The following is a 14,826-nucleotide window of genomic DNA, read 5'->3' as shown; positions in this document are numbered from 1 at the left end:
AAAAATTCACATTTTCTCTAAACCGGAGACGTTAAAAGTATAAACTATGTTCATAAGTTAAAGAACTGCATTCAAAAAAAAAAAAAAGTCCATAACTGAAAAAGAGTTCGGTCCTGCCTATGTTTGTAAAATGTAACAGTATTGTACCTAACACTAAAGAAATGATTTGTGTACCAAGAGAGTTTCTCTGTTAAACTCTGTAAAGTTTACAGCAAGAAAGTGAAAACGAAATAAGTGAAATGCTCGCTGACAGCTGAGGCAGCTTAATTGTTGGTGGCATAAGCAGTCATGAGAATGCAGCCAGTTTACAGGAAACTTGAGACAATCGCTGAGCATGGAAGAAGGATCGAGCCAACACCATCCATCTGAGCTTAGGTGACAGTGTTCTACACAGAAGCACGCCATGTGCGTTCAATAGGACAAGGCACAATTTTAGGGATTGGCCACAACTGGAGAGGTGAAAACATGTCATCACTGTATTCATATGTAATTTCCTGAAAATAGGAGAAAGCAATTCTCTACACACAAATCACAGCTTAGTGCTTTAGCAAGTATGACAGTTTGTAAAGTAGGGAACAGCTCTTTAATAGTACAGCATTATGTTATGGCTTCAACTTTTTTCACTTCCTCCAAAATCTTCAAAGCCAACTACAACCTCCCATCACCACATTGCAGCCAAGGAAGGCACCATCTTGGCCTCTATTTGGATTGCAGTTGCCATTGTGCTACCCATGTGATTAGCTATGGCACCAGCCATTTGAGGGCTTGAAGGTTTGGTTGAGAGCTGAAATAAGCACACTGGTAACCTTGACAGTTAGTGTTTTGGGAGACATTAAATTAAAATCATCATCATCATCATCATCCAGTGGCAAACAGCATTTTTAGATTTTGTTATTTTATGGCAGCTTCAAACTTTCCTCTATGCACAAGTAATGCTAAGCATCTGAATTTGTGTTGCCATCAGTGTCCTGTAATCCCCACACAGCTGAACTCAAGCCGAGGGCAGGAATTTATCAAAACTGGAGCAGACAGAATCTGGTCCATAGCAACCTATCAGCTTCTACATTTCATTTTCAAAGCTTAACTGAACAGTAGAGAGAAGATGGTTGGTTACTATGGGCAACTGCTCCAGATTCAGTCTGCTGTAATTTTTGATAAAGTTTCCTCTAGGAGAGGGAGGAGCTGCACTGGTAGCAATCATGTTCTGCTGCAGTACATGTGCTAACAGGAAATCAGTCACGAAATGGAAGGAGCAGTGAAGGCTAAATCACTATACCATTCTCCTAGACTTTACACACACCAAGCTGAACTGCTGCAGAGGAGACGCAAGGTTCTGCCCATGGTGCTCGAATCCCAAGAGTGGCTTACTGTGTGAATATAAACCCACTAGCCGGTAAAATGCTATGTATTTTGCAGCTTGCCTGGTGTGCCAATTCCCATTTGGTTTGGCATTATAAAAAGCAGTGATTGAGAGGTCACCCACAGCTACCAGCTTTCTATAGTTTAGAGCGATGAGATAAATGAAAGGCAAATTTTATTCAGTTACTGAATTTGGCCTCATATACCAAGGTTTCAATGTCCAGGCTCACGTTTAAGCACCTCATGTCACAGACTGAGTTATGGGATAAAACGACAACTTCAATTTCTACTTTTTTCAACCTTAAGGTGGGCATACAAAGAGAATGGGCAGATTAAATCTCCAAACAAAATATATTAGATTTGAGATGCTCCTAGGCCTCAACAACATTTGGGACCAATAGATGCCTCCTAAGAAACTTGAGTCAAAACAGAAGAGTTTGTACAAGCAGCTCCTGTACACTATCTACAGTACTTAGTGTGATCTGGATACTCAACCTAGCCAGCAAATATCCATGTTGGACAAGCCTGAGCAGGAATGTCAGAGCATCTGGTGCAGAAGTGGACACCCATAGACAAAAACAGTCAGATGGCCCAATATGTCCATGGGTGTCAGATTTACAGTCATCGCTGAAGCTTGCTTTCTGTAAGTACACAACTGTTAGTGTATTCTCCATGGGTTTGTTTTTGTTCCTGTTTGGGAAATCAGGTAGAGGAATAAAGCTGGACTCCACACTGATATTAATAATGTGTTCATAAAATTACCATAAACTGGATTTTACCTTAGAACTTCAGCTGATTCTGACTTGATAAATTATTTTAATTCTCAGCACAGCAAGACTAAGAGAGGAACAGTCAGTACTTCAAAACATTAAAAGTTCGACAGGGAACATGAGTACAGAAGGAGAGCCGATAACGGGATGACCTGTTAGTGTGCTGCTGCTGCTCCTTTATTGACCAGCCATGGACTGCTCTGGCTCCTGCAACAATCTAATATTTCCCTGCCACATATTTTTCAGGGATATCCAGCACCTAGCTACCGTCTGGCAGTAGTATATGTATCACGCAATATCTTCAGGATGTGGAGGAATTCCACCATCAGTCTTTTTTTCACATTTTGTAAAACTTAACAGCTCAAGCTGCCAGAACTTTAAAGGTGCCCATACACTGTACGATCGTACGAGAATCGCGGAAAATCCCGAGTTTGTACGATAATCGCAAAGTGTATGGAAGGCATACGACCGTTTCTACTGTACGGTCGCACGTCTTCCGTCGAACAAGCAGACTGGAAAACCCGCCGGGAATCGTACGATTCTCGGCGGGTTAGTGGCCTACTTGTTCGACAACTGCCGAACGGGCCGGTGTGCGCACGCTGCCCGTTTGCAGTCATCGGAAGCCGCCCCTCGCTGCAGTCATCGGAAGCCCACCCCCCAGGGGGGTGGGCTTGCGATGATCGCAAGTACGATCTGCCTGTCCAAAGTTGGGCAGATCGTACGAACTTTTAATAAGCTTACGACCATCGCAAGGTGTATGGGCACCTTAAAAAGCATCTCACAAACATGAATGCCTATGAGTTCACAGGACTTTTAAAAGGGAAACAGAGTCCCACTTAAAGAACTAGCTTGTTGAGAGGCTCTAGATGCGATATTCTGGATGCAAAGCCAAACTAAAAAACAAACTTTAATCAAAATAAAACTATTTATAAATCGCTAGTTGCTCAACCACAACCCTGCGGACAACTGCTGGCCCACAGTTCAATTAAAGTTAGTCATTTGCCAGAACTGGAAGAATACTAAAAAGGAAAATTGAATGAAGACCTTTTTGCAAACAGTTATAAAAATGTTCTCGTTGCAAAAAATTTATTTATTCCATGAAAATATTGTGTATGAAAACTTTAGGAAATACCTGAAAGTGACACTGAAATCAGGAGTTAAATCTTAAAAATACATTCAAGTACCTTAACGATTAACAAAAATGTATCTTATTCGGCTGTAGTTCCTCGAATCATCTCTGTATTGGAGCTGAAACTGTCCTTCCTTCTGGAGGGGGGCTACTTTTGTTCCCCATGGTCCCTGTGTGTGTTCTAAAGTAGTCACCACTCCAAGCTCGCTCCTGTAATGGACTGCAGTCTCATGTTTAGTTTACTAATTTGTATTGAGATTGTAGTCCAGACTACTTTACAGCACACACAGGGACCATGGGAGACAAAAGTAGCCATCCTCCAGAAGGAAGGACAGTGTCAGCACCAATTCAGAGATGATTTAAGGATCTACAGCCGAGTGATACACAAATAAGATACATTTATGTTAATAGTTAAGGTACTTGAATGTGTTTTTAAGATTTCACTCCTGAGTTTAGTGTCACTAACTCCAAAAAGTTTGACAGCAATAATTTCTCTGGAATTCATCCAATAACAAAATATGTTGAAGATTTTTGATCATGATTATCTACAGAGAAAGTACTCCCAAATATCCTGCCCGCAATGAATGCTACAATGAGGAAAAACATTGGATATAAATGGAGGAAAGGGGGGAGGTCTGACTTAGTAAAAACGTGGGATGGAGAGACAAATCAGGAAAAAAAACTGCCTTTGGCAACCCTGTTAAATACTCCGTTACAAACTAGAATAAAGTGGGGAAAAAGTTGGTGTGTTTTTAGGGGAAAAACACAAATATGGAAGAGTCTGAGGTATTGTTTGTACATAAATATTATCCCTTATGTTTCTCTACAAAGACTGAAGTGTGATTTTGTCAAACATTGCCTTAGAAGCATTTATGTACAGTAAAAATGGGACTAATCACAGAACATAAATCATAAAAACTACCAACCACTAAAAATATCTCAAGCATTTAAAAATGATAAAAATTCAGCACCACAAAAACCAGCTCTTAGGCAGAACATTTGAAGTAATGTCGGTTCACACGTTTGGCATCTGGGTGGTGGCGTGTGAGGAGAGCTCTCTGAGAAAACAATTCACGGAAAACAAAGCGGCAGCTACTTCAACATGACTGTAAAACTCCAAAGTGAATGAACCTCTAAACTCAATTGCATGTTTACTTTCTTCACACAACAAAAATGAATGTGATCATTAAACACTGCCAAAATGATAAGATGCTCAAAGCCTATATTTGACCGTACTTTCACTGCGTCTAAAGTGTGCAGTAACCTATAACCCTCAAATATCGGCATTTCCAAAGGAACAATAATATGGATGGGCACAGAAGTTACAATCATTCAAAAATCAAAGAAAATTATATATTTTATTACAGCTCTCCCCTGGAGACAGTATAGCAATCTCTCAAAATCGAACTGGAAAAAGATACAGGTTGGCCAAATGAAAACAAACCTATGAGCTGAGTAACTTGTTACAAATATAGTTGAAAGAAAATAAAATCCGATCAGTTTTCTATTCAAACATTTGTAAAAATCGATCAAATCTGAGTGAAAAGCCCACCGAACAATGAGCTTTAAACAAAAATCAAAAGAGAAATTTTTAGGATTGGATTGGAACGTAGGTATAAAAAAGGCAGGTGTTTCTTCAAAAATGAAGAATGGTGAAAATCCTGCCTTTCCTTTCTCAAATTGTACAACACAGGGATATATTGCATTCTATAACCAGCTCTAATGTAGTACACATGCAGTAGATTACATTTTGTACTGGGAGTAGGGAACAATCAGTGAGCAACAACGGAGTATCTTGGCCTGTGACAAATGCTTGTAATTGCTCTACATTTATATCCCCTACCACGGCCTGATTATCACGAGCAATGCTGAAATTGTTGCTTCCTTTCAAAATACTGTCTGAAGGAAAGCCAGCTGTTGACTTCTAGACATGGGCTACTGATTACAGCCTCCCGAAATGAACAATTTCAAAAGGTACATATTAATTCTGAACTTCTTTCTACCTGTCTGAACAATAGAAACCTATGTTTAGCATATTTCTCGCAAAGCATTTGCTTAAAGTGTATGCGAGAACAAACTAAAAAACAAACAAACATTATATATGAAGTACATGTCTGCAACACATGCACATTTCCCCATGTGTTATCCCTGTAACGGACATGTACAGAAACATGCCTGTTGGTCTGCCAGAAATACACTCAGCTCCCAAGTCCTGTTGTAGACTGGAAACGCACATTTTTTTGTGGACTGTGTGGTGTCAGCCCTTCCCAGTTTCTTTTGCCAAGCTGTTCAAATCGTCCCACTCTGCACTTGTATAAAGAAATAGGGGGGGTTAATTAGACTCCTTGAGATAAAGGAGTGTTCACAGGACAGTTCTGAATTTCTGACAATCAACAGGTTCTTTTTGTTGCTCTCATCAAACAGCTATAGAAAAAATGGTAAAAAGGGAGCAAATAAGTTTTTGCTTTACATACGCTTTAAAGCCCAACTACAAACAAAACAGTTTATCTGCCCAAAGAGAAGGGTTATAAACGGTCAGACTGTAAATCATTAATGTGTCCCCTCTGAGGAGATTTGTCTTTGACACTGACCTTTATATGTCAAGGTAAATCTGATCAGAAAGGTAGAGAAAAGTTCTGGAGAAGTGCATTTTCTACCTTATGGAGTGGATGGTGCTGGAACATCTGTCATTTGTATGGAACTCTCACAGTCATAAGGCAATGCTCACTACACTTGTAGCCAATCGCTCAGTTGTACAGCGTTTTGTACACAATCCATTAAATACATTATATCTGTACTCAGATAATTGTAAAATAGACACATGAAAAACAGAAAATTGAACCATTGCTTTAAGCTACCAGAAAACGGTTATCCCACCTACATGCACAAGCAATGTATACAATCATTTGATTTAGTTGAAGAAAACATTTAACTCAAAACGCCCAAATATTCCAGTTCAACCCATCAATTTTCTGGGGACATTAGAGAACTTGCAAGGTCTGATTAGCTTTAAAAAAAACAAAAAACAAGCAACAAAATTAGTCATCTTGCGTATAATGAATAGCATTACTCAACAGAAATTGACTGTCTTTTGGAACTTTCCAGATAACTGGTCACAAGACCAACAGTCTCCTTACTCACATGTACATATGCTCCATTATGTTTAGTGTATTTGGCTTAACAAAAAAATAAAAAATTACAATATGTTAGTTTCAATTTTTTAGGTTAGTCAAAAGGCTAAAAAATTTTTTTGCAAAAAAGGTTTTGGTTATGTCATAAAAGCTCATAAGGTCTATAGTCATAGTAATTGAAGAACTTTTCCAACAGAGAATGACTGAAGTCAACTGTTAACAGCACAAAAGAAACCAGCGACATCATGAATCAACTGATAAGTGTCACGATTAAAAAGTATAACATATACTTGTTTTTTTAATGCAACCTATTAGACTTCTACAAGTCATAATGTATATATGTCTAGTCAGTACAGACATAAATCGTGTAGAAATAGTGTTGGGGCAGATTTTGTCTTATGTTCCAAATATCAGGCGATAATGAAACATTCAGCAGCACTGAAGAACCAACTAGAACTTCCTATATGAACACCCTTTCAAAAGGGCATACCGAGTCACTGAACTTCTCCCCCGTTGCTGGGCTATTGGCTTCCTGCAACTTATTCAAATAAAAGAAATGATTTTCAGCCAAGGAAAAAAAAAAAAAAAAAGATACAATTTAGGTTGTCCAACCTTCCAACCAAAGCAATTCAGTCATAAACCTCAACAAACTCAAACCTTGGCCTATCCAAAGCTCAACTGTCCAGCACATAATGCAAAGTGCACAGATTTGCTGAACTAAACTTACAGTAGATTCCTGTAACTCTGCACTGTTCCTATTAGTCAAGGCCACCACTATGTAAAACCTTACTGCCTTAGCTATCCATAAATCATTGAGATATAGAGAATTTCTCATATAACACTTTTGTTAGATAAAACAATTTCATTCACCAAATAATTAAAAACAAAATCTCACTTTTTCACCTCTAACTATATGCTTCTTTAGGAGTGCAACTGTACCATGTCTCCTTAAAAAAGCAAAAAGAACAAAAGTATATATTAAAAAAAAAAAGTAAAACAAGGTACATTTAGTGTATCACCCAGATATCATAAAATGTCTTTGAATAATTAAGAAGCATTCTCAAAGAACAAGAGGATTAAGAGTAGCTTTCTCCATAGTAAAGAGATTACCAAATAAGCAAGAAGTAATAAAAATAGGCATTAATTAACATTATGTGTGCTTTATACAGTGCTCTGGCTTGTGTGAGTTAGTCAGGCGTAGTAGTGACTGTGTGAATTTCAATATTGGAGTCCATGGTCACATCTGACACATTACTATCGTTTTGGTCTACAAATCCCTCCGTTCTTTCTGGTGATTCCATCCGACTCCTCGCCTCAGTAACACCGGGATGGTTTTTCCGTAAATGTTGATTCAGTGTGCCCTGGAACGGGAAGCACTTGCCGCACACCTCACACCGGAAAGGCTTGTCGTCGGTGTGCCCCCGTATGTGGTATTCCAGCTGGTCTTTGCGAGTGTATTTCTTCCCGCAAAATTTGCACACAAATGGCGTGATTCCCATGTGGAGCCGCATGTGTCGGTCAAGACTTCCTTTCTGATTGAATGTCTTGCCACAGTAGATGCAGATAAGTCTTTCGTTGTACGGATGCCAATAGCCTCTGGTGGCCCTCTCCTGGGGGCTACTCTCATAACTTGGTGCGCTTATAACGGTGTCGCTTTCAGGGCTTTGGATCACATTTTGCACCTCGGTGGTTATTATCGATGCCCGCTTAGGGCGTGCCCGGCCACCCCGATAGCAACTAAGCATGGACCTGGAAGGGCTTGAGTTGCTGATGCTCTTGTAGGGCTCAGACAAATTGGTCGTATGAGAAGCAGCTTGAGAAATAGAATATGCGTGTTGCAATACAGACCCGTAGGAACCTACATTCAGCAAGGTCACTTGCTCGCCATCAACCAGTTCAGTGTGGTAGCCATCATCCCCCAAAGAGGAGCTATCGGAGCAGCTTGGTCTGTCAGATTTTTCAGCTTTCACTTTAACTTCAGAGACTTGGTTCTCCCGCACCATATCACCTTCTATCTGAATTTCATGCTCTGAAATGCTACCACTGCTGCCTCTGTCCGACTGACCCTCCTCTTGGGGACGGCTTCTTAAGTTGTTGCTGGCTACCCCGTCCATTTTTAAGTCATTGCCTACAATCGACGGTCGCCCTTGCCCACCATATGGTGGGGAGATCTCCACTGGATTAGCAAAGTAGCAGTCGTCTTTAACTCCATTGTGGTTACTCTGGTTGTCATCCCCACCTACACCCACTGCGCTAATTTTTGAATGGATGTTCTCCAGAATTTGAGTGCACTTGTCAATGACACACTGCATTTGAAGGAAGCTAGCTGCAGTTAGGTAGCTCACAACATCCTTCAGTTGTACAGACATTCTTCCAGTGTAGCAGAATGACAATAATTGTTCAAAGACATTAGGATTCTTGATGACGGATATCGATAAGCCACTCATGGTGCTCAGTGCTGAATGATCACGAAAATAAGGTGAGCTGGCAGCGAGGACTGCCTTATGTGCGCGGAACGGCTGGCCCTGAATGTGAACGATGATGTCACATAGCTTTCCTTGCATACGCAACTCATTTAGCTGGCTGAGAACTGTGCTGCTATACTCCGGCACTTCAAACTGGATGAAACTGTTGCTGTCCATCTTGTCTGCTGCACACGTTTCTGAAACAAAAACAAGAATCAATTAAATTGTTTAAGTGTGCTGATCCAGAAAATAACAGGCTAAAATGAGTCTAAAAAGGTGAGTCTAGTAGGAGTCCAAAAGCCCTTAAATGTAATTGCAAGCCCCCTTAATAGCACATAAAACGAAAAACATGAACAACTCATACACTAGATTAGGTGATATTTCACAATGTCTAATATTTCGATACATCACATATTGTCAAAATTCCTGCAGTTTGATACCAAACAAAACTGCATACCTGCTTAGGTAATGTCACAGGCCAAGCAACATATGGCTGCTTAAAGTATATCTCAACTTTTGCAGCCAAATTGGGATAACACCTACTTTATATTTGTTACATGTTCCCATTCACATTGCAGAACTTAAAACAATAAATACTGCAGCTTATCTTTTGTTCTCTGCTAACTCCAAAACTGAAAAACTGGCTCTACAAGTTTAAACAGACTCCCGGCGGCAAAAGTCGCCGGGAGTCTGTTTAAACAGCCCCGATACGTCGTCAGTCACGAAGGGGTTAATCCTCACTGTCTGGAGGGTTGGAGGAAGATTTGTTTCAAATAACTAACCCTGTCTGTACGGTACAGGCAGCTTTCATGATCACTTGTAAACTAGATGAGCAGGACTGTCTGTCCTGACAAAGGTTTAAAGTCCTGAAGACCTTCTATAACAAGGAGACATTCATCTGTCCTAAGGGTCGGTTCACACCAACTCCAGTGCGTTCCAGCACGTTTAGCTGTTGGAACGCACTGGATTGCATACTGTGAGGCTACCTGCGTTCTGGGGCAGGTGGAGGCATGGTGGTGCATTCAAGTCAATGACACCGCCCCCCCCCCCAACAGCAGTGCGAACGCCTGCACCAGAATGCGTGGCACAGCAATTCCTTCCTCCCCAATGGTGCTTACTACAGGTTAATACAGTGTAAGGCATGCTTTCCTAATAATAAAAATTATAATAAAAACCTCATGCTCCATAATAATTACCTTAAAGTTGATCATTCTGTGTGGTAAACAATCATTCAGACAAAGTCAAAGAACATTCATTCCAAAACAAAATACACCAACACTTGCATGGCCAGGATCTTGAGCAGCAAGTAGCGGTTATGGTTCTTAGACACAAGAATAAATGAATACTCTGTATTTGATCAGTGCTCCGATGAGTACTAAATTCCAAGGATCCCCCACCGCATGTTTCCTCTTAAACAGGAAAAGATTATTTAAATCAATCAAATGTATTGATCTTTTATTAAAAATAAACATCCAGATACAGTACAGCAAGTTTTGTGCTGTGTAAAGAGTGCCACATATAGGGTCAATCTTGACAATTATCCGTTACGTCAAAAGAACTGATGTATAGAGCTGCAACGACTAATCAATGTAGTCGATTAAAATAGACGATGGAAAACGTTGTCAACGGTTTCCATCATCGATTAGTCGGCTATCGTTTAGTTACCCTGCTCACGGCTCCACGCACGACCCGAGCCGCAAGACAGACGACACGCCTCTTCTCCTCTCCTCCCCGTTCTGAGCTCCCTGACTCACCAACGATCGAGGGGGAACGGCACCGGACAGGCCCACGATCTCGCATCTAAAAGTAAGAGTGCCTGCTTCCCCCCACATGACAATTGTTATTTTTTAATGCATTGCTGGGATAGTGGGAACTGTTGTATTCTCTATAGCTGATGGTACATTGCACTATATATATATACCATCGACTATAGAGGACTACAAATCTCAGCAATAGATTATACACTGTGTGTATAATGTATTGCCAGGATGTGTTGTATTCCTCTATAGCTGGTGGTATAATCTGCATTGCGCTGTATAATCATTATACAGCGCAATGCAGAATATACCACCAGCTATAGAGGAATACAACACATCCTGGCAATAATACATTATAGTATAATGCATTTGCTGGGATTTGTTGTATTCCTCTATAGCTGGTGGTATTCTGCATTGCGCTGTATAATTATACAGCGCAATAATTTACCACCAGCTATAGAGGAATACAACAAATCCCAGCCAGCAATAATACATTATACAGCAATGCACAATGCAATGCACGCAGAATGCCACCAGCTATAGAGAATTACAAATCCCAGCAAATGCATTACCCAGTGCAATGCAGAATACCGCCAACTATAATGTAGTATTGCTGGGATTTGTTGTGCTCCTCTATAGCTGGTGATATTGTGCTGCATAATGTATTATTGCTGGGATTTGTAGTCCTCTATAGCCAGTGCCATTCTGCATTGGATTGCTGTATAATTTTACACTTTAAATTTCACTATATTGCATACCACACTTTTTTTTTTTTTTTACTTCCACCGCTCCAAGCTTGCTCCCGTGATGAACTACAATCTCAATACAAACTAGTAGTCCCATCACTGGAGCCATTTTTTTTACAAATCCGATCAAACTTAATAAAATCGGCTAACTAATCGATTGTGAAAATTGTTAGCTGCAGCCCTACTTATGTAAAAATCTCATCTTGAGTATGTGGTTCAGTTTTGGTCCCCAATCCACAGAAAAGAGTCCAGAGAAGAGCAACTAAACTAATTAAGGGTCTGGAGGACCAAAGGTACGAGACAAGGTTACTAAATTTAAACATAATCACCTCACTTCCAGCGTGAACAAGGGGTCTTTTTTCAGTGAGATCGGTTAAAGTCTGGAACTCGCTGCCACAAGCAGTGGTATCAGCTGAGAGTATTGAAGTATTCAAAAAACATTTAGATACCTTCCTCAGAGACGGTAACATACAGGGGTACAGGTACTCTTCAAAACTAGACCACACAGGGACTCGTGTACACACACAGACACACAAAGGTTGAACTTGATGGACCTGTGTCTTTATTCAATTTCTAATACTATGTAACTATGTATAAATACAATTTCAAATAAAGTGTCATAACATAAATGTCCCTTTAAGTGACGAACAACTGTCAGGTTATATCACAACTAACAAGTCGCTTAGCTAATAGCCCAGTTAACAAATACCCATACCTCTTAATTAAAAAGACGACCTAGTGAAATGAAAGTCACCTATCATTCAGGATGTAATAAAATGGACACGATAACTAAAAGTAGTTCTACAGATGTGAAATGTCATCTTCCTGAGCCCATAGCAACAGAGTAATAAATAGCCATATCTTTGTCTTCCATATAGAGAACTGTTATTGTGCTTGAGACGCTCAGCCATGGCAAAATATATTGGTATTCATTTTCTATCTTGTGTTGGGAACAATAAGACACAATGGAGCAGGAAGACAATTAAATGTACAGCAGTTTTTCTTCAATTATTATTTTTTGTCTGGAAATAAAAAAAAGAAAAAAATAATTGCCCTCGGGAATTATAACCAAGACCAGGAGCTTAAAAATCAAATCCAACATGGGCAGGAAAAGTCAGGATTGAACAGAAAAGTAGGTTAGCTTTATGCGGAGATGTGTTTTGCATGTACCACTAAACTGAAATAGATATTCACTGGCATCACATGAAAATTCAGACATTCTCACTGCATTAATGCATTTGCATGCATCAGAAATGTATTTTTCATCTGTTCTGTATTGTGAAAAAGTAACTGGATTTTTGCAAATGCAACATAGACCAAAAATGATCAGTTCAGGTATATACACAAGGTCCATACACAAAGTTATGGTTGGAATTCAGCATCTTCTCTGCATGTAATACACATGCAGCCATGTCCTATACAAAACACAAATTCCCAGCACACTTGTCCTGGGAAACTGTTGTGAAAGCCACTAACCTAAAAATTTAATAGACCAACTATGGATGACGGATCAAACGTAAATCCATCCAACCAACCCTTGCAATGATGCAATTGCCTTGTATACCTATAATTACAGAAGTGATGGGTGCAGTTGTTAGTGAATGATCACAGGAAATTTTTGGCCGTGCGACTCATGTAGCTGCAACACAACAGCAAACCCCTGTGTTTGAACCTTGGAGCTGTCTGCCCTATGTCCTGCGGCTTTCATTCATAGATCAACATTCATATATTAAAGCTGAAGTTTATTATAAATAACTTTCCAGCGGTCCCCCACTGCTCCGTTCTCAGATGTAGCCGCCATTAAAATAGTCAGCTGGTGTCCGTATCTTTTTAACATACATACAGTCACGTACTGCACATATGTGAATGGGGCCTTACTGCTACTTTTATTTAGCATTCTACTAAAATAAAGTCCCGCTCAGACTGTTGCATTGAGGAATGTACATGAGGATTTAAAAGGAAGAGCAGCAAAGAGAAGGGAAACTACCATGGATTACAGTAAGGCACACATTACACTATTGTTGTATGTTAAAAAATCTGAGGGTTTAATGTCACTTTAACACGCAACACAAGCCATGATACTGCGTGTCCAGTAATGCAACCCAGCACAAAAGTGTGACGGCAGCCTAAAGTTTCTGCTAATTTTTTTTGTGCGGATCCCTCTGCATAGAGGCGTCGACGGGACCAAAACCGCACGACAACCGCCCAAAAAAAGCTCCTGCACCTTTTTGCGTGACAGGCGATTTCGCTCACACGACGCAACGGTGTGACCAGCCTTCATAGAGACTTGAAACCGTGCAAAAACACAGATTTGCATTAGAGCGTCTTAATCCGCACAATAAATTGCCTCGGTGTGAATCCGGCCTCAGGGTCTAAACAGACGTATAATGTTTTACGATCAAGATGAAGAAATATTGAGGACAGAGTCCTCGATCTCTGACTTTTCTGCCCAGCATTTACTAACACTGAACCTGGAAATGCTCAATACTGCTTACTCCCGTGTTCATTCAAAAACTGAAAGGTTTAATAAACATGGGAAACATGTCCACCATCTTCCCATATCGCCATCCTAAAGAGAGAAAAGCCAGTAATGAGACAGGATGTTGATCTAATCTCTGGTACAGGCTGGGGAAGAGCAGTGGGTCTCAGAGTGCACACAACAGGCATAAACACAGCAGATTACAATCAAGGGGCATATATGGACCTAAAGTCCTTTGTTATACAGGTGAAACTTGAATAATTAGAATATCGTGCAAAGTTCATTTATTTCACTAATGCAGCTTAAAAGGTGAAACTAATATATGAGATAGACTCATTACATGCAAAGCAAGATAGTTCAAGCCGTGATTTGTCATAATTGTGATTATGGCTTACAGCTCATGAAAACCCAGATCCACAATCTCAGAAAATGTGAATATTACATGCAAATCAATAAAACAAGGATTGTACATAGAACAATATCGGACCTCTGAAAAGTATAAGCATGCATATGTACTCAGTACTTGTTTGGGCCCCTTTTGCAGCAATTACTGCCTCAATGCGGCATGGCATGGAAGCTATCAGCCTATGACACTGCTGAGGTGTTATGGAAGACCAGGATGCTTCAATAGCGGCCTTCAGATCTTCTGCATTTCAGGGGTTCAGGTCAGGCGTTTGCGCTGACCAAGCACAGTAATCCCACGGTCATTGAACCAGGTTTTGGTGCTTTTGGCAGTGCGGGCAGGTGCCAAGTCCTGCTGGAAAATGAAGTCAGCATCGGCATAGAGCTCGACTGCGGAAGGAAGCATGAAGTGCTCCAAAATCTCCTGGTAGACGGCTGCGTTGACCCTGGACTTAATGAAGCACAGTGGACCAACACCAGCAGATGACATGGCTCCCCAAATCAACACAGACTGTGGAAACTTCACACTGGACTTCAAGCATCTTGCAGTGTGTGCCTCTCCATTCTTCCTCCATACTCTGGGTCCTT

The 14,826-nt window shown here is 40.4% G+C and overlaps 1 protein-coding gene across 1 annotated transcript in view; it reads right to left on the bottom strand.

Annotated features, from left to right (window-relative positions):
* Positions 1 to 7,294: 7,294 nt before the first annotated feature.
* The window catches only part of ZBTB34 (zinc finger and BTB domain containing 34), a 33,217-nt gene continuing 25,685 nt past the window's right edge, over positions 7,295 to 14,826 (bottom strand). Inside the window, exon 2 of the mRNA XM_018567669.1 lies at positions 7,295 to 9,051. Coding sequence (XP_018423171.1) covers positions 7,577 to 9,051 — 1,475 coding nt within the window. The 3' untranslated portion in view covers positions 7,295 to 7,576. The remainder of the gene's footprint in view (positions 9,052 to 14,826) is intronic.

Source organism: Nanorana parkeri, unplaced genomic scaffold (assembly GCF_000935625.1).
Source record: "Nanorana parkeri isolate BGI_ZX_2015 unplaced genomic scaffold, ASM93562v1 scaffold1081, whole genome shotgun sequence".
Classification (NCBI taxonomy): Eukaryota; Metazoa; Chordata; class Amphibia; order Anura; family Dicroglossidae; genus Nanorana; species Nanorana parkeri.
This window is presented reverse-complemented; position numbering and strand designations above follow the sequence as displayed.